The sequence below is a fragment of the Mus caroli genome, chromosome 13, assembly GCF_900094665.2.
Source record: "Mus caroli chromosome 13, CAROLI_EIJ_v1.1, whole genome shotgun sequence".
In the NCBI taxonomy this organism is placed as follows: Eukaryota; Metazoa; Chordata; class Mammalia; order Rodentia; family Muridae; genus Mus; species Mus caroli.
In genome coordinates this window covers 52,939,513-52,961,596 of record NC_034582.1, presented here as the reverse complement: position 1 = coordinate 52,961,596, position 22,084 = coordinate 52,939,513, and the positions used below count along the sequence as shown (strand labels likewise).

The window sequence follows — 22,084 nt, the reverse complement described above, 5'->3', positions numbered from 1 at the left end:
AAGAGGTACCAGAGACAGTCTCTGAGAACTATGGCAAGTGGGCTGCCCCTAGGAAGGAGTAGGGAGATTCTGAAAGAAGCTATGCATAAACCAAGGGAGCTGGGCTTAGTTTCGGGAAACTTCGGCCAGGAAATTCTCTACCAGTAAGGACCACAGAGATGAGAAACACTATTGCACGTCTTTGTCTTCTCCCATCTAACACTGATTGTATAGAGAGCTCTCGGATCCAGAGATCTGAGATGTGACCATGGTGTACAGATGATTGAATACACTTCCTTCATGCTGCATTTCTGGAGGATGACCCCAGGAGTGATGGCTTGTGGGTAATCGTGTGCAGCTGCTGGCTGCTACTCAAATGCCATGTCACAACCAGACTAGTTCTTAAATATGTCGTGTGAGTTCTGTCCTGTGGAGTGGGCTTTGAATGCAATTAGGAAAAGGTTGGTTATTTTCACACCAATCACACCACAACTGTACCAATGGGTACATCTTGTAATCAGTCTGTGCTCATAGGGTTCGTGCCTGGGTAAGATGGTTGGTGACTCTCCTTCCCTGGTAGCGTGCATAGACCCTTTCTTCACTATCAACCCCAGCCAATGGGGATGAAGCTCTCAGTTAGGACCAGCTTGGCTTCTTCACAACCTTTCACTTAATTCTGTACTGGTTTTAGCCAGTAATGGGGTCTTTCCTGTCAAGCTTTTGGGGTTATCAGGAACAATGAAAATATTAGTGTTCTAGGGGAGTCTATGGAACCCCACAGACCAAGAACTTGAAGAGGTAGTTATGCCTACTGCTTGTCTTTTTATTCAATGGCTTATTTCATTTGGGTGAGGGGCTGCCCCCACTCCCACCCTCCATTGTAAGACAATGCCATTGAAACCTATTTATGTATATGTTTTAGGGAGATTCCACAGTTCTAATTTTCTACATATGTTTTTAAGGGTCTTTAGTGTTGCTTTTCTTTCTTCAGATCCCTCCTCTACCCTGCCTTTTCCATTTCAACTTATTAAACATTACCTGGACCCCAAACCCAGGACTGGCTAGGTCCCAGGCCTTACAGGAGAACCTAGTACAAGGATACTGAGAAATGGGCAGTGTACTTGTGCTGGCTGGTTTTATGTCAACTTGACAGGAGCTAGAGTCATTAGAGAGGAGGGAGCCTCAACTGAGGAAATGTCTCCTTTCATAAGACCGAGCCTGTAGGACTTTTTTTAAATTTTTGATTGATGTAGGAATGCCCAGCCTATTGTGGGTGGGGCCACCCCTAGGCTGCTGGTCCTGGGTTCTATAGGAGATCAGGCTGAGCAAGCCAGGGGAGCAAGCCAGTAAGCAGCAACCCTCCATGGCCTCGGCGTCAGCTCCTGCCTCCAGGTTCCAGCCCTGGTTGAGTTTCTGCCCTGACTTTCCTCAGTTGATAGGCTAGAAGTGAAAGCATGGTTCATCACAGCACTAGGAGCCCTAAGTGGGACAGTAGTAAACGTTATTATACCCTGTAGATTAGGGCATTTCTCAACCTCCACTAGAGGGGCTTCTCTTTGTATTAAGTGGTGATTAATACAGAGACCTACAACTTGTCCAAGTGCAGAGACTCAGAGACTGTGGTTTGCTCAGCCCTGAGTTCGATGTCTGTATCATACTCCTTCCTTCCAAGGAGTCAGGGATCATCATGGACGGAGTTGGAAGAAAGATTGTAAGAGCCTGGGGAGGTAGATGTCTGTAACAAGCCTACCGGTCAGGTAGGCATAACTGGTCAGCTGTATACATGTGGCTAGGGCAGCATTCGTAAGACCATCACAAGACAAAGCCAGATAGAATTCCATTATGAGCAGGGGAGGAGCTCTTGAAGTCCTACCCTATCTGAGGAGATATTGGCAGTTGATAGCTGCCGGGGTGAGACAGGAGATGGCCCCACCCTCCTTCATGTACAGGTAACAACACTGTATCGACTCAGTAGGTGTTAAACAGAACAAAACAAACAAAACAAAACAAAAGGAGAAAACCTAAAACACATGAGATTGAGAGAAAAAAATAAGAATAAGGGACAGGAGAAGGGTAGATTTGATCAAAACACATTATAGGTATGAATATTAAATAAAATGTTTTTAAAAGACCTGTCATGTTGCTAATGCCACCCCTCCCTTCGGCTGACTTTTTCCATACTAAGGCAGGTCACATGCAGCCCCTACCAAGTCAAAGTGCCCTGCTGCTGGTGACCAAGAAACAAACACAGGCATTTTTTTTTTTTTAAGCACAGTTCTCTCATGATAATTAATTGGCTCCAAGAAATGCAAGCCAATGTTTTCTAAGATTGTAACAGCAAAGCCCAGGGTGGAAACGCACATGCCTTCGAAATCCCGGTGCTCAGACTTCTGCTTGCAAACACTTAGCTGGAGTTGTGTCAGCAAAATCCTCCCAGTCTTCCTGTCCTGGAGAAGGCAGGAGGGGAGTGCATACCAAGCAAAGTCACAACAGGGCAGGCCCTGGGCTCGCTTGTTACAGTTGCCTTCTTGCTTGTTGATTGCCAAGAGTTCTTCTAAAGTCCAAAGGCTTAAAGGCTCTTAGACCAAGAAAGAAGGTTCAGCGGGCAACATTAACAGTTTCTTTTCTTTCCACAGTTGGGAAGAAGTGGTTTTTACAACCCCTTTTCCTAAGAGAATAAGGAAATGTCAACTCTGTTTTTTTTTCCTTAGTAGCTTTGATTTCATTTTTTTCTTCAATTTTACTTTTTTGTTTTTTTATTTTATGTGTATAGGTGTATGCCTGCACGTACGTCTGTGAACTACATGTGTGTTGTATATACCAAGGTCAGAAGAAGGTGTCAAGTGGTTGTAGGTCACCGTATGACTAAGCCTTTGAACCCTAATCCTTTGGAAGATCAGTCAGTGCTCTCAAGACTGAGCCACGCCATCTCTCTGGCCCCATCAGATAGCTCGTATTCTGGTGACTTGGCAGTTTTTCCCACCCGATTGTATTTGGGGCCTGTAAGTGTACGTGTGGTGGAGGAGCAGGGCAGGTAGAGAACAAATGCACATGTAGGTTTTTCATGTCGCTCTGACAGCCAGGCTTAGGAGCCCGTTGATTTTTAGGAGACTAGTACAACTTACAGCTGAACTAGTCTCTGCCCCCCCCCCCCCGAGCCCTCTGGCCATTGGCTATGATCTGTCACTCTCTTAGATTGTCTCCAGGAGCCTGGTGGCATTTAGATGACCAGTCAGGCTGCTGATCATCTTTACCCAGTTGGGAAATACTGAGGATGTGTCAGGCTAGAGGCTGTCATTCTGACCAGATCTCCGAGCAAATATATTTGATTTGCAAGACTAAAGAGACCTTGATTCAAGGAATGTCCCAATCTAAGAACCACCAGATGTCTGGGTTATAAGGAAGCATCCTCTCTTTGGTTCTCTGTCTCTCTCTGAGTGTCTCTCCCTTTGTCTCTCTGTCCCCCTCTCTCTGTCTCTGTGTCTTTCTGTATGTGTTTTATGCTCTTTCTGTGTGTGCTATGTGACCTCGTTCTTTCTGTGTGCATGTATGTGTGTGTGCGCACACATGCATTTTGAGGTAGCTTAGACTATCACGGTGCTTACTGCATAGCCAAGGAAAGTCACTAACTCATAATCCTCCTGCCTCTGCCCCCTGAGCATTAGGAATACAGACATCAGGCACTATGCCTAGCTAGGTTAACAATCTTTTTCTTTTTCTTTTTTCTTTTTTTTTTTTTTTGGTTTTTCAAGACAGGGTAACAATCTTTTTCTTCACACACACACACACACACACACACACACACACACACACACACAAATTCTATGTCTCTAGTGTTTTTGAGATATGTATAAAAACAAAATCACAGAGGTAGCACCTCCTGTGAGCAAACTCCCTTCTCGGAGAGATTAAGTTGCCCTGTGCATGACACTAGTGATTGTTCTGAGCAGGTGCTGTAGAGAGAGCGCATTACTACCCTGCTGACTTTTGCTTTCCATTTCCTGCTCAGTGTCTGGCACACACTTTTATTTGTTGAAAAGGCAGACTGCCTCTGGATTCCTGGTTTGAGGTGCTTGTGCCTTCAGTTTTGAGATCTTAGCTTTAAAAGAGTCAAAATAGTAATAGTCAGATAGGATGACCTGACTCTCAGTTTCCCCTTGTGCCAGTGAGTACTTTGCTCCACCTCCCCTGCCCTCCATCTTCTTCCTGTTCTGGGAGATTTTCCTACTGTTTTGACAATTGGAGCCTTTAGAAACATTTCCAGAAATAAGAACAAGCCAGGAGGGGTGAGCCCAGTTTCTTTAAGAACTCTCTTTAATAAATGTATTTTTCTTTTAGGCTTTAGGCTGATTAAACAAGCAGTATATAGCCCTACGAATTTAAACAATGGACAGTTACAGAGACACACAAAGCTCAGCGTCTGTTTTCTATGCCCTCCGCCTGCCCTCTGTCCTTTCAAGGATGTGTCATAGATCTGATGTGTCTTCTCACTCATTTTCAGTTTGCTTGTACAAGTACAGCTTGAGTGGTGGTTTCACAAATCCTAGTCTAAGCTGTCGGCTCCTCTCATCTATAAAGAGTGGCTGCTGCATCCTCGGCTGCTGTGGCCATCCTGCAGCCCAGGGGAAGGGCAGATCGAAAGGGCTCATGATGAAGTGAGCCACAGTTGGGTTCCATCACTGTGAAGAGACACCGTGATCAAGGCAACTGTTGTAAGGGACATGGGGCAATGGGAAGAAGGACTCAGACCCATCACACTGTTCGCCCAGCATTGAGGTCTTGTATGGCTTCATCCTACCCTGAATGGTCTAGATGAGGAGGGTGACATCTTGGTCTGAAGGCAAACAGGAAATGACTGGCTTCTAGGTAGCTAGGATGAGGGTCTCAAAGCCCACCCCAACAGTGACACACTTCCTCCAACAAGTCCACACCTCCGTAGTAGTGTCACTCCCTGGGCCAAGCATATTCAAACCACCACAGATTACAAGATGCAAAGCTTTTGGTTGGTCCCAAATCTACTCTAAGGCTTTTAAAGTAAAGGCTGTCATGTGTTTGAAAGTACTACAGGCTCCGACTGGGGCTGGCTTGCCTGGAGGGTGGAGCTGGAGGGTGGCTGTCCGCTTGATCTGGAGCCTGCTCATCTCATCTGTCATGCCCAAGCCTTGATCTAAGATGCTTTGTGAACCTCACCTGACTCATCTAGACTACCCAGAGTGGGATGCAGCCACACAAGATCTTCCAGATGACTAAGTGGATACCTTCCACCTCACAGCTGGGTGGGCAGTGTGATAGGTTTGGGTCTTTCCCAGCATGATAGGTCCGAGTCCTTCCCGTTGCCACAGGTCTGCTTTGCCTAGGAAGTCTCCCTGCTCCTTGTCCCTCCAGAGTTCCCTTGTTCTATCACAATTGTCTCCTTCTTGGAGTTGTTGTGAGGAATAAATATGACAGTGCATAAAGAATGCCTGAAGCAATGACTGTCACCCCTCAGAGCTCTTCATGGGCCCATCTATTTATTAGCAGTGGGTCATATCCATATCAATGGTGGCGTATTGAAAGCCCTCAGTAAAAGTTTAGCAGCTGTTCTCATTATCACAGTCCTGTCCCTTTATATTTTCAGCTTCCCTAAATGGCTTGTCTTTCATGCCCTTGAATACTTAGTACCATAAAGTACCACCTAACCTGGAGACACCGAGCACCTAGTACCATAGGGTACCACCTAGCCTGGAGACACTGAGTACCTAGTACCATAGGCTACCACCTAGCCTGGAGACACTGAGAACCTAGTGCCATAGGGTACCACCTAGCCTGGAGACACTGAGAACCTAGAGTTATAGGGTACCACCTAGCCTGGAAACACTGAGTACCTAGTACCATAGGATACCACCCAACCATAGCATACCACCTAACATGGAGAGATAGTCTTTTTCTGCAGCTCTGTTACTTCATTCATGAATCTGGTCTTGTTTGGACAGAATCTCATATCTGGAATGTTCTTGACTTGGAAAGGGGGGGGTCACTCTTAAGCTCATGCACGTTGGGAACCTTTCATAAATGACAAAAGTCATTATGCTGTTCCTGTGTAATTTTATAACACAGGATAATGGCGGAAATAACCCTGACAACCGAGAAATCACAGCATCATTGTACATGACAGATTATTTCAATGGTTAACATGTTTTCATTTCAATTAACATTCATTATTTTGTCTCTGGTTCAAAATAGCCACCGTGTCAACAATCTGGGTATCTCCCATCCCTGTTTTAGAACCAATTAGTTTTGATTTTGCAAACAAATTCAATTTTATTCTTGAATGGGCAGTCTGATATTAACATGAGAACAGAATGCATGCAGTCCTTTGATGACAGCAAACAAACACTGTTATTACCAGGGAGAGATTGTCCATTGATGGGTTCTTGCACCTCTGAGCTGACAGGCCCATCTCAGACAGGCAAGCAGCGGACAAAGAAAAGCCATAGGGGATAAGGCTGGTGATGGGGACTGATGAGGTAACTTTGGTTTCTCTACCTGTGAATGATCCTAATGGTGGCCACCCCTAGAGAGTCTCTGTGTGTGCCTAAGCTGGGGGAGGGGGTGCATTTGCACCTCTAGATTGGCATGTGCTCTGGCTATTATTTCCTCTCTGGAGTCACTTTACCCCTTCAGCAGCTGTTTGCATGCAGAGGGAGCAGTTCTGCCACAGACACTCACATGTGACTGCATGCTGTATGTGAGTAGCACAGAAGCCCTCCTTCAGAGACTGGAAGAAAAGGCACCAGGTCTGCTGTGTGTGCTTTTATCCGCCACCCAGTCCCAGCCCTCCCTCCCTCTTGCCATTAAAATATACAGCAGGATTATTTTGCTAAATTTATTTATTGCTGAAAAACCAATGGCTCTGCCACCTTTGTGCTATGGGCCCTGACCACTCCGCAACAGCAAGTGAATTGCTAGGTTATAGCTGATGTCATCAGACCTCCTGCCTGCAGGTCTGTGGTGATGGGGGCAAGGGAGGCAGCACAGCTGAGTCCAAAGCAAGAACAGTAAGTAAATGGAAAGCCAAAAGTGAAAGGTGACATTTATAAGAGCCTGAATAGGAACAACCTGGAAGAGAGTTGCCAGGATCTAGCCAGCCCATCCTACTGATCTCTCTGGCTACCTTGTAAGTATGTGATTGAATCCACAGCTGTTGAATCATCCATACACCTACAATAAGTATGGATAGATGGGGTCAGTAGTGCATTATATACAAGTCTTCTGATGGGTGCTCCAAAGAGTATTTTTAAAGCAAAGTAAATTCAACACAACATCCACATGGGATGGAGGCTATGTAGCCCTCTGAGCTTGTTAGAAGAACTGGTTGCTGTTTGGGTGCACTCCCAGTAGCATCCATTGATGAATTATACTCTTTATGTTTCTCTTCTAGCTTACCTTTCGTTATCAGTGGCACTAAACTTAGTATTTCTCGTGTATTTAAAAGACTGTGTGTAACAAATGTTGAAAATACAGAAAAAACTGGCCACCCTTCCTCTCAGAGGCAGGCAGAGGAGAAAGGATCAATGAGAGTGGTCCTTGAAAAACAAAAACCAGAAAGAAAGAACCAGTCACTGTCCTTCTAGAGGGTATGATATCCCGAGGAAGACAGACATAGAAACTCCACTTTGTACTGCAGTCAATGTCACTGCTGGGTCTGATTAAGATGCAGTGTTGGAAAACCTTTGCTATGATCAACTATGTGTGTGACAGCCACAGGGTCAGGAAAGGGTTAAGAGAAGGCACTGGAATAAAAGCTAGAATAAGGCATTTGTTGTGAAGATCAGAAGCCACTGTCGGACTCAAATCTGAATGTTACATAGAACAGATATGGATGCTGCCAATCGCTGGCTGGACAGAGAACCCACAGGCCCAGAGAGGAAGGCGATGTGGTCAGGGCAGAGGGACATGAGCATGATGGCTCTCATGCTTTCACCCTCTTACCCACGTGCTCTTCTAGATTAGACGTAGACTTTACTATTTGGCCAGGTGGAGTCAAGGTGCTTGTCCAGGGACTCTGACCTGGCAATGATTACTGGCCATGGTGAAGGTTGTCTGTGCAGGGCCTCAGGAGGTTTCCCAGTGGGCTGACACGTGAGCTAGCCTTTGAAGAAAGGAGGTTGGAGGTAGGAGAGAAAGGTAGACAGATGTAACAATATGTCAGGGGAAAGGTGATGCCTGGTGAGCCAAAACCATCGATGATGGGCTCCAGGAACAGCTGAGTGTGGGTGGAACAAAACCTGGTGGGAGTCCTAGCCAGTGTATGTTGTACATGTGTGTGTGTGTGTGTGTGTATACATGTGGATGTGCGCATATACAGGCTGGTGACTGAGTCTAAGCAAATAGTAAGACCAGTAAGACAGGCTGTGGCAATTTACCACCAAACTTAGAGTCTCTAGAGCAACCAAGGAGACAGGAAAGGGAAGGTTTTATCCATAAGAATCACATGATCATTGTACTGGCTGGTTTTGTGTCAACTTGACACAAGCTGGAGTTATCACAGAGAAAGGAGCTTCAGGCAAGGAAATGCCTCCATGAGATCCAGCTGTAAGGCATTTTCTCAATTAGTAATCAAGGTGGGGAGGGCCCATTGTGGGTGGTGCCATCTCTGGGCTGGTAATCTTAGGTTCTATAAGAAAGCAAGCTGAGCAAGCCAGGGGAATCAAGCCAGTAGGTAACATCCCTCCATGGCCTCTGCATCAGCTCCTGCTTCTTGACCTGCTTGAGTTCCAGTCCTGACTTCCTTTGGTGATGAACAGCAGTATGGAAGAGTAAGCTGAATAAACCCTTTCCTCCCCAACTTGCTTCTTGGTCCTGATGTTTGTGCAGGAATAGAAACCCTGACTAAAACAATCATGTATGTAGTTAGGAACCATTCTTGTCTTGCTCATAGGCCATGATGGTGGATGCTCTGGTTGTCTGTCTATAGGTGCTCATAGGCCAAGGTTTTCTTTGCAGTGTCATCAAGCTGCAGGAGGTAAGGCTACGTTTCAGTGTTTCCAGGCAGAGATGAGTCAGCCCAGTGGCCTAGGAAAGGCTGACAGGACCTACCTCCAGAGCAAAGGCTGTGCCAACATGCTGGTGACTGTGACTGCAATCGTGTTTATATCAAGACTGCCTTACTGGATCTCACTCTTTATTGTCTCAGATTTTGAAATTTTTGAGTAAGAATTCCTAGTCACTTGCCTTGATTGAGTTGGTCATTTTTTTATGGTTTGTATTGGATTGGAGTGATCAGAATGTACACAGACATCAGGGAGGCTAACCCCCCCTTGGCTTACATCAGTGGCTTGCCATGGTTTCCTGGGACAATAAATATGATGCCCTCCTTGATCTCTTTCAAGTTAGTGGCCTCTCTTTATTAACTGTTGTTACATACATATATGCTTGTACACACACACACACACACACACACACACACACACACAGGGCCCTAAATATAACCTGCTCGGTCTGTATAACAGGAAACTTTAACCAATCAAAGTGTAGAGTCATGCAGTCCATTGCCAATGAATACAAGCACAAAACACTCCCACACTTAGGACTCAGGGAATATTGGAGAATAGGGGTAGAAAGATTTTAAGGGATGCTGAGAGTGGGATAAATCATCTTCCCCAGGGAAGTGGACACCAGTCGGGCTGTTCATTACCAAACAGTCAGCCCAGATACGTACATCTAAGTAACATTATCAATATTAGTTTTAAGGCACTTGATGTATCATTCAGTGAGCCTGCGGTTAGCTGCACAGTGACAGCTACATGATAAGCACGTGCAAAACCTCCACCCAGTAGTGATGCCTTGAACAGCACGAGGCACCATAACTCTAGTAGGTACCAGCCACCCTCACCTCCTCGCCTCCCTTCAGGCCTTTAATTTAATAGTGAAGTTCAGGTTCAGAGACAGAGAGCACTTGTCATTAGCTGGTGATTGATGGCTGGCTCTATCTTTGCACTGGTCACTCTCCTTCCTCCGTCTTTGGCTAAACTCCCTGAGGCTTTTTTCTCCTGAAGCATCACTACACCCAGGCAGGCTCATACCAGGGAAACCCTGAGGACTTTATAGCTCCACTCCTTCTGGAAGCTCAGAACAGGAATTATTTCAGCCTTGTGGGGCCTAAACCTAAGAGAAGGGCTACCAACTGTAAGCATGTATCCTTGTTTTTGCTGACTCTCCATCAGTGACAGACAATGTACTATGTGAATGATGATAAATGGGAGGTGCTCTGTTGAAGAAATTGTGGACTCTAATGTTAACCCTGTGCTGCAAGCCTGCCCCTCTGCCATAGTCCCACGTTAGTACATGTGCTGGTTGACTGAATCAGGCCTTGAATGAGTTTGACACGTCCTGCTGAAGAATAATAGCAGCCCTCAAATCCATGTGATTCACAAATTCAAGTGATGAATGTCTTCCATCTAAGATAGAGAGGTAAAGTCAATATAGGTAGCTTGGGAAGCAGGCAGACCCCCAATGGCATAGACAAGAGTGTCCTCAAAGAATTTTAAAGTTACTGTTCTAGGTTGGACTGCAATGGGCTGTGGTGGCTCGAATAAGAATGACTTCAATAGGTTCATATATTTGAAGATTTGGCCCCCAGTTGGTGGAACTGTTTGAGAAGGATTGAAGGTTTGGCCTTGTTGGAGGAGATGTGTTGCTGGAGGCAGGCTTTAAGATTTCAAAAGACTAGCACCATTCCCATTACATTCTCTGCCTCCTGCTTGAGGGTCAAGATGTGAGCTCTTAGCTCTAGTCCTATGTAACATCTGCCTCGGTTAGGGCTACTATTGCTATGAAGAGACAACATGACCAAGGCAACTTAGAAAGTATTTCATTAGAAGGCTCACAGTTTCCAGATGTTAGCATCCATGATCACCACAGTAGGTAGCATAGCAGCAGGCAAGAAAGCAGGTGGGCAGACATAGTGCTGATACAACACCTAAGAGCTTATATCCCGATCTGAAAGTTGGAGATAGATAGATAGATAGATGATAGATAGATCAATAAGTAGATAGGTAGGTGATAGATAGATAGATAGATAGATAGATAGATCGGTAGGAAGATGGGTGATAGGTAAGTAGATAATAGATGATTGATTCATGATTAATAGATCAGTAGGTAAATAGGTAGATGATAGATTGATAGATAGATAGATGATAGATGATTGATTGATGATAGATAGATAGATAGATAGATAGATAGATAGATAGATGACAGACAAACAGACAAACAGAGTGTGTGAGTGAACACTAACTGGGATTCATGGGTTTAGAAACCTCAAAGCACACTCCTTAATGACACTCCCCCTCCTACACATCCTAATCCTTCCCAAACAATTCTACCAACTGGGGATCAAGCATTCGGACATATGAGTCTATGGTGGGGCAGCATTCTCATCTAAAACCACAAACTGTAAGCCCAATTAAATGCCTTCTTTTATAAGTTACCTTGGCCATGGTGTTTTGTGGCAGCAATAGACTAACTACGACACTGTCCAAGGCAAAACTTCAACATTGGACACTCTCTGAGGACCCTAGGCCTTACCACCAATCAAATCCATGACTTCAGATAGGACTCCGCCTCTCTCGGAGTTTCCAGTTTCCTCTTCAGTAAAACAAACAAGGAGAATTCTAGGTGATAGGGACCCACCTAGAACTTTGTTCTCTGATTCTTTGGTCAGAAAGGTTCAGAAGTGTTTTCTCTCCAGCCTGGATCTCTGGTAGCCTCAGGCAGCTATGCTGTGGGTATGAACTGATTCCCTTTGATGTTGCTCTCAGGGAATTCTCCAAACACACACGCCTCACCCAGCCCTCTGCCTCCCTTAATTACTAATGGATGTGTGAGTGAGGTGCTATAAGAACCAGTTAGTGTTTGCTGTGTTCTTCCCTCCCCATTCTTCTCACTTGCAAGAGGGCAGCTCACCTCAGACACCACAGGTGCATTCCTGAGGGATGGGGGTATTGGACCTAGCAGAGCTAATTAATTTTAGCTTCAACGTTCTTAGTGGTTAAAGACCCTCCTGATCTAGGTCCCAACCACTTATCTCGTTTTCCATGCAATGGTAGCATCTTTCTTTAGAGTCTCATCTATTGGGAAAGCAATTGCAATATCTGCCACTTATGTTGCTTCTTGATTTTGAGGGTTGCACTAGTGATAATTGTCACTGTAAAGATAAGTACCCAAGAAAAGCAACCCGAAGCGGGGAGGAACTGCGTACTTTTGGCTTCAGGATGCAGGGGTTTTAGTCCACAGTCTTTGGCTCTAGGGATGCTGGCCCTGTGGTGGGATAAAGCATCAGGGTGTTGGAAACAGGTGTGTGTAACAGGGGCTCCTCATATGGGAAATGAAGGAGACAGCACAGAAAGAGACCAGGGCCAGTAGTTCCCAAGGATGGGCCTCTTCCCTACAGATCTTCACCCTATGAGGTCTTGTCTGCAACTTGTGATTCCATCATCTTTTAACTCCTTTAAGAGCTTACTTTGTTGTAGCCAGAGCCCTCAGGAGCCAATAGTCTCTTAAAAGAACATCAACTAGCCAACAAGCTCCCAATATATCAATTCATTGAGGCATTTCCTACAAACAGGTCCCCCGTACATCAGCCTGTTGGGGCGTTTTGAATTCAAACCATTACACATTGTGATTTTTTTATAACAACAGTCACCAGATGTAGTTTCTGTTTCCTTCACTTATAGATGAGAAACTGGGATTTTAGCATTGCTATCTTGTCAAAGTCACCCCATGCTTACGTGGTAAGAGCTGAGTGGCTGCTGTGTTTCCTGGCTGCAGAGTCACATACTACTTACCAGGCAGGACTGATTGGTGTAGCCAAACACCTCAAAGGAATCATAACTGTCCTGTTAATGGGCAATGCAGGAGACCTGGTTAGTGGGCACTGCAAAGGTGTTTGCCATTGGCCCGCTGGAGTCCCAGCAAGTGACCTGCTTAGAGATTAGCTTCGGCTAAGGGAGAAAGGCTAGCAGCAACTGCAGGCCTCTTTCTCTCAGTGGGGTCAGAGATGGGGTCCTTTTGGTAGACACAGCCATCATGATAGTACCACTTATTGTGACAAACATGAGACAGGGGAGCTGGAGTGGAAGAGGAGACTTATGGAAGTGACATCACCACAGAGCCTTTATTAAGAGGCAAGTTGAAATTTCTGCTGAAATTGCTTTAAAACATACCCAGAGATGGTGGTCTGCAGCTGTGGGGGAGTCTTCTGGTGGTGTTTGGAGTAAATCTGTATAGAGTGCCCCCATAGTAGCACCTTCTGTCACTAAGGAAGCTGCCTGGCAGCTCCCCTGCCCCGGGAGTGTATAAGGCTGAGAGAGGGAGTTTGGGACATGTGTGATGTGTTGGACCAGGTACTAGAGCTCACTGTGATGTTCTTGCTCAGTGTTTCTGAAGTGCCTGCAATGTTCTTTAATGTGGGCATGTGATGTCTTGCAATGTCTTACTTCTGTTGGTTCAGCTATTGGGTAGATTTTATGCTTTAGAGAGAAAACCTCCTGATACCTCTTAATGACTTGGAACAAATGGGGGTGCTGGCTAGCATCCCTTGGGCCTCTTACTGTCTTGTTGTGGGAAATATTAAAAAAGTCAACCCTCCTGCTCGCTCTAGTACCTCTACTGTTGGGCAACAACATTATGTCCCTGCAGGGTCCCGCTTGGCATGTTGTCACCGCTGAGCTACTCTCTCCCAGCTAGAGAGTTCATCTCTCTTCCATGCAACACCCCACACACCCCACGATGAGCCATCTCAACACTTAGTTGCCCAGTAGAAACATGACTCTTAAAGCTTAATTATCTAATCGGATTTATATAACAATAAGATCACAATTTATAAGATGCCAATATAATAATTTCAGAGTCAACTGATAAAGATAAAGCTTTAACCCAATTATTCTAACCTTGAAAAAATCTTAGCTACTTGTGGCTGTTTAAAACCACGTGGGATCAGGATCATCGTCCAGTCTGTCTGCCTCCATGTTGGCTTCTCTCCCTCCCCCTTCCCTTTCCCCTCCCCCTCCTCAAACTCCAAGCTCCGCCTTCATTTTTCTGTCCAATCACAGGCCTGCCACTGCCCTAATGTGATTGGACAGAGAAAATCCCTCAACACAGTTTTACGGATGCTTTTCTGTCTGTATTTACCTGTGTATTTTGGGAACAGCCTAGGAGGGCAGAATTTTGACTAACCCATTGCCTCTTTTTGCTTCCGTAGGCAGAAGAAGGGCAATGTGGCTCACAAACACTGGCTTGGACCTTCCAATCTGGTTAAGTGCAAGCCTTGCCCCGTGGCGCAGTCAGCGATGGTCTGCGGCTCTGACGGCCACACGTACACGTCCAAGGTTGGTCTTGTCGTTTGCCTTATTATAAAAATCACTGCAGGTCTTTTGCCAAGTCTCTGTGCTCTGTGAGCAGCCTGGTGGTTCTGGGCCTTGCCTAGGAGAAGGCACACACTCTGAACTAGATACCTTCCGGAAGGAGGGAAAAGACAGGGAAATGAGATTGCAGTGGCTGAAGGCCAAGGTGGGAGGAGAGAAGTGAGATGCGCAATGTCCAAACAGCGCACGATGCGTAGTTGGACCCAATGGAGGAACAGCCTAGGAGTTGGTGCTATTGATGGAGAAACAGGGCTTTGGTACTTCCCACCTCAGCTGCCTCGCTGACTTTCCCTGATGTTTTATAGAGTAGAGCCTACAGCTAGCGAGCTCTTACAGAGAATACCCATGTCACCCTTATTGCTGTATAAGTCTCAAGTGTTTTTGCCCCTGCCCCATCCCTTGTCCCTTTCCTGCAGTGCACATAATTGTGTTATCCAAACTGATCTTCACAGTGCACACCACAAGAGCCTGGGACAAACCCTCCCTGCTGCTGTTCTCTTCAGTCTTAGTGGCATCATTGAGCCCATGGATGCTCCCCCCTCCCCGGCCCCCCGCAACTCCCTCTGTGCTAGATGCCGCCTTGTGTTTTAGCAGGGAAGCCTTGGCGCAGTCAGTTCATTTATTAGCTCCATGGGTATCATTGGCAGCCTCGCTGTGTTCCAGGCAATGTGCTAGGAGCTGGGACAATATCATCTAGTAGAGACGAAGCAGATGAATGCCTTGGACAGAGTCATCATCCTCCCCTCTCCAACTGCAGACCTACTGTGTGAGTTAGAACCACTTTGTCCATGGTCAGGGCCAGTAAGTGCATCTTGCCTACAAAGCACCAGCACATCTCAGTTTCTCCTCCCCTTCATCCTCCTGATCTCAGATAGAATTGATTAGAGACAGATGTTAGTAATGGTTTTGTAAGACTCTGGTGAGCCTTAGCTTGCCGGGAACTCCCTGAATGAACTATGTGGAGCTGGTAATCCATGCAAAAAGCAAGAGGAATTTATTGGTCCAGCGTGTTGGGGTCGTCCTGCACTAAAGGTAAAATGGTGACCCTGCAGCTTATTCAGTGAGCTTCGTAAACAGTTTTCAGGAAGGCAGCCATTAGGCACAATGTGATTGGCAGAGCAATGTAATTTTTTAAACTGATTGGTTTTTAGGGAATGAGGAGGCAAGGACTTTCCTTGTCTGAAGGTGGGCAAAGGTCCATCCTGTGGAATGTGTCCCCACCCACAGGTCATTCCCCAACACTTCCCTCACCCCCCCCCAACCCAGGAATGTTAATTGGCCTCTCCCTTCCAGAGGGGCAAGTGGTCCATGACCTTCCCAAAGTTCCTGAGCTGACCTGTTCAGTTTGATTCCGATACCCGCCAACATGTGTAGGTTAGTGGGTTTACAGGCGTCACTGAAAATTTATTCTTGTCCCTCCATCCCTGCCCCATTCTCAAAGTCAGGTCCTGCTTTTATCTTCTTTCACCGAGACCCAGGTGCCAGGCACATGGACAGTTGCCAAGAGGGCAAGGTAAAATGCAGAGTTGACAAAATAGCAGGTCCTGGGTGGATCCAAGCTGCAGAGCCACAGTGACCTGTCTAATGCACTAGTCCCTGAGGGCTGTCGATTCCTCCAGAAATGTGTCAGAAGCTTTGCTGATCAGAGCTCTCCCATAGTCTGGGAGGTCAGCTTGTGTAGGGAACATGCGCTTCTTTCAGGTGCAGGTGGATAACTTGGTTACAATGCAGGAAAATTCCACCCTGATGACTCCTCATTTTCCAAAGAGAACTGGCCTCTATGCAGAGCTGAGCAAAGCTCTCAGAGGCCTCCCCCATCCCCAGAACCACTCTGCCAGGAGGCAGAATAAGCGAGACCAGTCTATGTCTCCCAGCCTCCATCAAAAGAAAAAGGTGTACGGTAGCTTAGTCAGGCATCAAACATTGTTGTTAGTATATAATATGTTCATCTTCTGTTGCTGTTATAAAATGCCTGAGATAATCAGCTTTCAAAGATGGATAGTTTCTTGGCTGGTGGCCTCAGAGGTCTCACTGTATCACTTGGCTCCGTTGCTTTGGGCTTGCGCAGGCACAGTTCAACCTGGAAGTACTTGCCATGAGACAGAAGAGTCCTGTTCACCTTATGGTGGCCACAGAAAGGAAAGAAAGAAATTGAAGGGACCTGAGACTCTGATACCCCCCACCATGGACATATTCTCAGTGATCTAACCTCTTCCCTCTGGGCTCTACCTTCTGAAGGTTCTACTGTCTTCAGTGGTACCGTGGACTGGGGTCAAACCTTTGACTTTAGGCTGTGGGTGTGTATTCCAGATCCAAGCTATAGTAAGGTTCCTCAGCACATGGCTTATGGCAGGTCATGATGCTCCTGGTCTTCTGCCTGGGTGTCTGTGTTCTACCTACTTCAGTGACATTAAAACAAGGAAGCAGAGTTGTGGGACCAGGAAGCTGTGGGACTGGGAAGAGCAGTCCTGGAGCAGGAGTAGGGTTGAGGCTTGTCCAAACCCTGGAAATCTCATTCTGAGATCGGCAGGAGTAGGACCATCTCCCCCTCCCCCCACCTTGGTCCTGCTTGTTCTGATGCAAGTAGCCTGTGGCCCCACTCTTGCCTCACAAGGGGAGGTCACTTAGCCATAGCCAGTAGCCAGGTTAAACTCCCTTTATCCTTATAAGGTCATGTCCAGTAGCACTTGGAATTCCTTATGCAAATGAGGGATCCCTAGCACCCTGGCCTACACTTGCTCCACTGTCCCTTCCTCACCCCCGAAGGTTTAAATAGCCTTTGCTCCCCCCCCCCCCAATTAAACTGAACCAGTTCTTCAAAGCTGTTTCTGGGTTGTGTATGTTCTTTACCTGGGCACTCACTGCTGACCAAGGTCCTGTTCTGCACCCACCTGGCCAGGCTAAGCTTCCCTTGGCTACTGTGAGAAGGAAAAGTACTCACAGAGCAGCACGGACTGCTGAGAATGACAGCATTGCAGAGGAGGTGATGTTGGGTCCTGGTACAAGTGTCCCCGTCTTCTGTCTTTGTTCCCTGTGAATGTAACAAATCAAACATGGTTAATTCATAAGCCTTGAACTGATTGCTTAAGGCCTATGAGGCAGAGGCCAGTTGTAAACCATGATGGTATTCAGAGGGGCTTTCTTCCAGAGGGCACATTTCCATCTGGTCAGGTTTGCTTTCTTCTTCTTCTTCTTCTTTTTTTTTTTTTGCTTATTGGCCTTAAAGACAGAGCCTCTTGTTTATTCAGTTTCAAGAAGACGTTTGGGTCTTATAGACAAAGCTTTGGAGAATACTAATAGAGGCTCAGCCAATGTGACTGAATGAATTAGCTAGTAGTAATCACTGACTTCCTATCACCTGGGGCTATGGCCTTTCAAGGTCATAGAAGACATGAGACTATGGTGCTTGAGTGAGCAGAAGTGATTTCATACTATAAAGTCAAACTTATGAAAATCATCTCTGGCCAAAGCCCAGCCCAGGCCTGGCATCACCGTAGGTGAGCCATCCCTATTTTCCAGTTGAATTGTCTATCTCTTCAAGATGGGTCTGATGGCTGTGGAGAGTCAGTGAAGGCAGGACAAAGGAGTCAACTTCTCAAGCTGACTGTGAAACAGGTGACTTTCCTGAGGACACATGGGCCAAGCTTTGTTCCTGTGTCTGTCCAGGATAGTTGGAGGTTTCTAGAACTGGTAAGGGGGGGGGCAGAGTATACTCAGGAGTAGCATTCTACAGCGGGGATTTTCCAATATCTCAACCCCAGTGGTACCACATAGAGGTCTGACTCCCCAGAACCTAAGATCAGCACACAAGCTTGCAGTCTCGAGATGACAGATGAGGTCACCTGGAAAGCAAAGCCAACACTGTCGCTCACTGCAGAGTGTGAAGCGGACACTGACCCTTAGCCTCTAGGCAGGAAATGTCATGACTCTTTCTTAGTTTCCTGTCATATTCTTCTATCCATCAAAAAAACCCGAAAATGTCTTACAGAAGCTCAATGGTTATTGAATTCTTTCTTCCTCCATGTTAAACAGGGTGCTGAAGGGCATAGTCATTGTACAGGTCAAAAAGGGATAGTGCTCCCTTTGTGTGGAACTTGTAAGGAAGGCAGAGACACATTGAAAAGCAATCTGCTATGATTATAGCAGGTGGTCTGTCTCATACAAGTTTATGTGCTTGGAGACTCAGCTCTGTTGTGACAGTGCTGACGTTGTTGGTACCTTTAAGAGGCCAGCCCCCATGGGAGGTAATTAGGGCAGTAGGTACACTGATCTTGGGCGGGATTAACATTAACCATATGGTTTATGTTCTCACAAGAATGAGCTGTTCTAGCCGGGCGTGGTGGCGCATGCCTTTAATCCTAGCACTCAGGAGGCAGAGGCAAGCGGATTTCTGAGTTCAAGGTCAGCCTGGTCTACAAAGTGAGTTCCAGGACAGCCAAGGCTACACAGAAAAACCCTGTCTCGAAAAAAAAAAAAAAAAAAAAAAAAAAAAAGAGAATGAGCTGTTCTGTAAAGAGTGAGACCAGATCCCATCTTGGGCCCTGGGATCCTGCGTTATAATGTTTTATTATCTTACATGTGTTCCCACTGTGATGTCATTGTCATGACAGTTACAGGGCATGTGGTTTCCAAGGGACTCTGTGAGCTGAACAAACTTTTTCTCTTCATACATTACCTAACCTCAGGCATTTTGTCATAGCAACAGTGGGTTAAGACAATTGTTGTGTAGATAAGGGGCACTGAAGGTCTTTGGGAGCACTGAGCAGGATCACTCCCATTAGTTTGGAGGAATAGGCAGTTTTCTCAGAGAAAGCCATGGTCCTAGCAAGATCTCATCTCTTTCTTGCATCCAGATAGAAGCGAGACATTTGCTGATTATAGAGAAATATTCAGCCACATTCAGCAATTTGAAGGCCACAAAGAAGTTTGAACTTCTGCTTGTAAGATTTGGGGGTGGGTGGGTGGAAGCCCATTGAAGAGTCACAGTTTAGGATTCAGCTGCCTTCGTGTAGGCTTGGGAGTGTGTGGGATGGGACCAAATGCTGGTGATGGAGTGACCTCCTGGCTGTCACAGTGGTTTTTGACATGTGTAGAAAGCAGGGAGGTTAGCCTGGTCTTGGTGACAGATAGATGTGAAACACATAAAGTCACCCCAGCTGTGGGCTCAGCATAAGGACACATCTTCATCCTAACTGAGCTTGCAGATTCTCAGTCAGCAGAGTTTGCTTGTGCCTATTTTATTTGGAGCACACCATTTGCAAACCCCTTTCCTGTCTCTGCTGTCCCCTGTATAGCTGGATGGAGCACACCATTTGCAAACCCCTTTCCTTTCTCTGCTGTCCCCTGTATAGCTGGATGGAGGCTTGCAGAATAGGACTGGAACAGAGAGTCCAGGCTGCTGGACTTTGGTTCCATTCAGCAGGGTATTTTGTGATCATCTTCCATTCAGGGGGCCAGCCTGGGTTTCGGCTTGTAGAAGGGGAAAGCTATTTTAGAAACAGCAGCAGATTTGGAGTGATGCTCGGGTTGTGGGAGCTCAGAGAGGGCAGGGGGAGGGCCTGACTGGGACTGCTTTTGAAAATGGTACTCCTCATTATGGCTTCCCATGCACCTGATGTCCATGACTCTCCCCCACTGGGGTACATGATATCTGGAACTGCAGACCATGATGGTACCTAAAATGCAGGAGCCCTTCCTATGAAGGTATATGATAAGAAGGTATTTCCTTCAATTCAGATACCCAGACCAATTAGACCCTGCGCCTGGAGGGAGTTTCATTGCCTGGATCTTTCCCTGGGAGTTTGTTGGCCATGCTGGCTGAAGCTCTGATAACCACAACGGCTCCTTTTCCAAGCCAGGATCTGGGACTGGCCTTTCAAAAGGAGGGGTCTCTTAATGGCACAGGTTTCTGGAGAGTTAGCCCTGTTCTCTGGCACCTGCCTGGCTGTTGATAATTGGAAAACAAGCAGGCAAACACCCATCTGCTCTCTGCCTTTTCCCCCACATCTCCTTCCTTAAAAGCTGTTAAACAATTAGCAAATGGCTCGTTTATGTCTAGACACTGAAGAAAGATGCAGAGTTAAGAACTGCTATGAGAGAAAATGGGTGCTTTAGGTTCTAAAAGTGCAAGGGAGGGTGAGGGGTGTGTGCGCGGGGAGGTGGGGGAGCGGCTGCTTTACAGGGCTGGCATTTCTTCCCAAACGTTGTCACCATGGATTATATGATCTTTGCTGGGGCATCTTAATAGTTTCTAACAATTGCTACCAAGTAAAGGTTGTGTCTGAAGTTCTTGGCAAGTGTATTCTCCATTGGCCTGTTTTCCAAGAATAGGAAACTCAGTGGATTGAAGCTGACTCGGGGGGGGGGGGAGGACGCGGAGGGTGTGTGAGACTCCTCCAGATAGCTTTAGACATTGTCCTCAGCATCTAGGATGTCTGACCTGTGAGCATTCCAGCCACGAGAGGGCTGTTATCCCATTTTGCTTGTCATTAGTTTCGGCTGGGAATAGAGGCATTTGGGCTAGGGCTAGGTCTGTTCCCTGCAGATCCATGCAGCATGACTGGTCCTCACTTGCAAACAGCTCCTGAGAGAGCAAGCCTTGTGGTTGATGAAGAAGAACATCAGCGGATTGGGAACTGTAGGTAGGACACATGCACATGACTCCAGATGCTCATGTTCCTCTCAGATAGCACTGTGAGGATAAGTGACAGTCACCTGCTCTGTCCACTCAGGGGAGAGAGGGAGAGGGAGAGGAGGGGAGGGGGGAGAGAGAGAGAAACAGAGAGACAGACAGACAGACACTGAGACTCTCTGGAGTCAGATCCAGGTCTTTGGCTTTTCTATTGCACAGAAAAGGCCAACAGAAGAGGCTTTGGAACCCCAGAGAGTTCCTTGGCAGTTTCTAGCCAACTCAAAGCGATTCTGCTTCCTACATCAGAAAGTTTGAGATTTTGGGAGAAATCCACTGTAGATGGCAGGTGCCCCAATTTGCCTTCCCCCCTCAGGCCATGTTCATTTACAACTTCCTGTCTTAGTCTGGGGGAGTCAGATATCATTTGGTAATGAGAGCTCATTTCTGAGGTAACCTTCAGCTATTTTAAATACTTTTTTTGCTCTCGTTTTGTCGTCCCCGCCCCCTTTTAAGGCCTTCCAGGAGGAGTAAGTGTAAACACTATTTATACTATTAGCTGCATATTCACAAGGATATTGACTCTAGCCTCCGTGACAAAACCTTAAATAAAATAGAGGCATAAGTGCATCAGCTTTGGCTTTCAGCTCTCACAGAAGCAACACTGAACTTAGGTGCTGCGTCCAGACTGTGCGACCCAGGATCCATTTAGCTTGGTATTCAGTCATCCACGGTACTTAGAATAGTGACATTCTCCCTATGGGTGAGGCCCAGCCAGTCCAGTTTTGAAACCAGTAAGGAAAGTGGGAACCACTTATGAGTCATCTGCCTCACCTATAAATGGCCTGTTACCCAGAATTACCTCATAGGCCCTAGCAAGCTGCAAAGGATGCTGGGTATGTAGGTTAATCTTAGACAGCTCTGTGCCCTTCTGAAATCTGACAACCAGCTGAAGCATAGATGAATGTGGTATCTTGCATGGTGTCATTTCAGCACCACTAAGGAGGAAGGTAGTACTTGCTAAGTCCCCTCTCCCTCTCCCCCTCCCCCTCCCCCTCCCCCTCCCCTCCCCCTC

At 46.5% G+C, this 22,084-nt stretch overlaps 1 protein-coding gene across 4 annotated transcripts in view; it reads left to right on the top strand.

The window, feature by feature from the left end:
• Positions 1–22,084, top strand: part of Spock1 (SPARC (osteonectin), cwcv and kazal like domains proteoglycan 1) — a 488,983-nt gene that overhangs the window by 341,357 nt on the left and 125,542 nt on the right. For all 4 annotated transcript variants that reach the window (XM_021180197.1, XM_021180196.1, XM_021180195.2 and 1 more), the window contains one exon: positions 14,219–14,345. In XM_021180197.1, the coding sequence (XP_021035856.1) occupies positions 14,219–14,345 (127 nt within the window). The remainder of the gene's footprint in view (positions 1–14,218; positions 14,346–22,084) is intronic.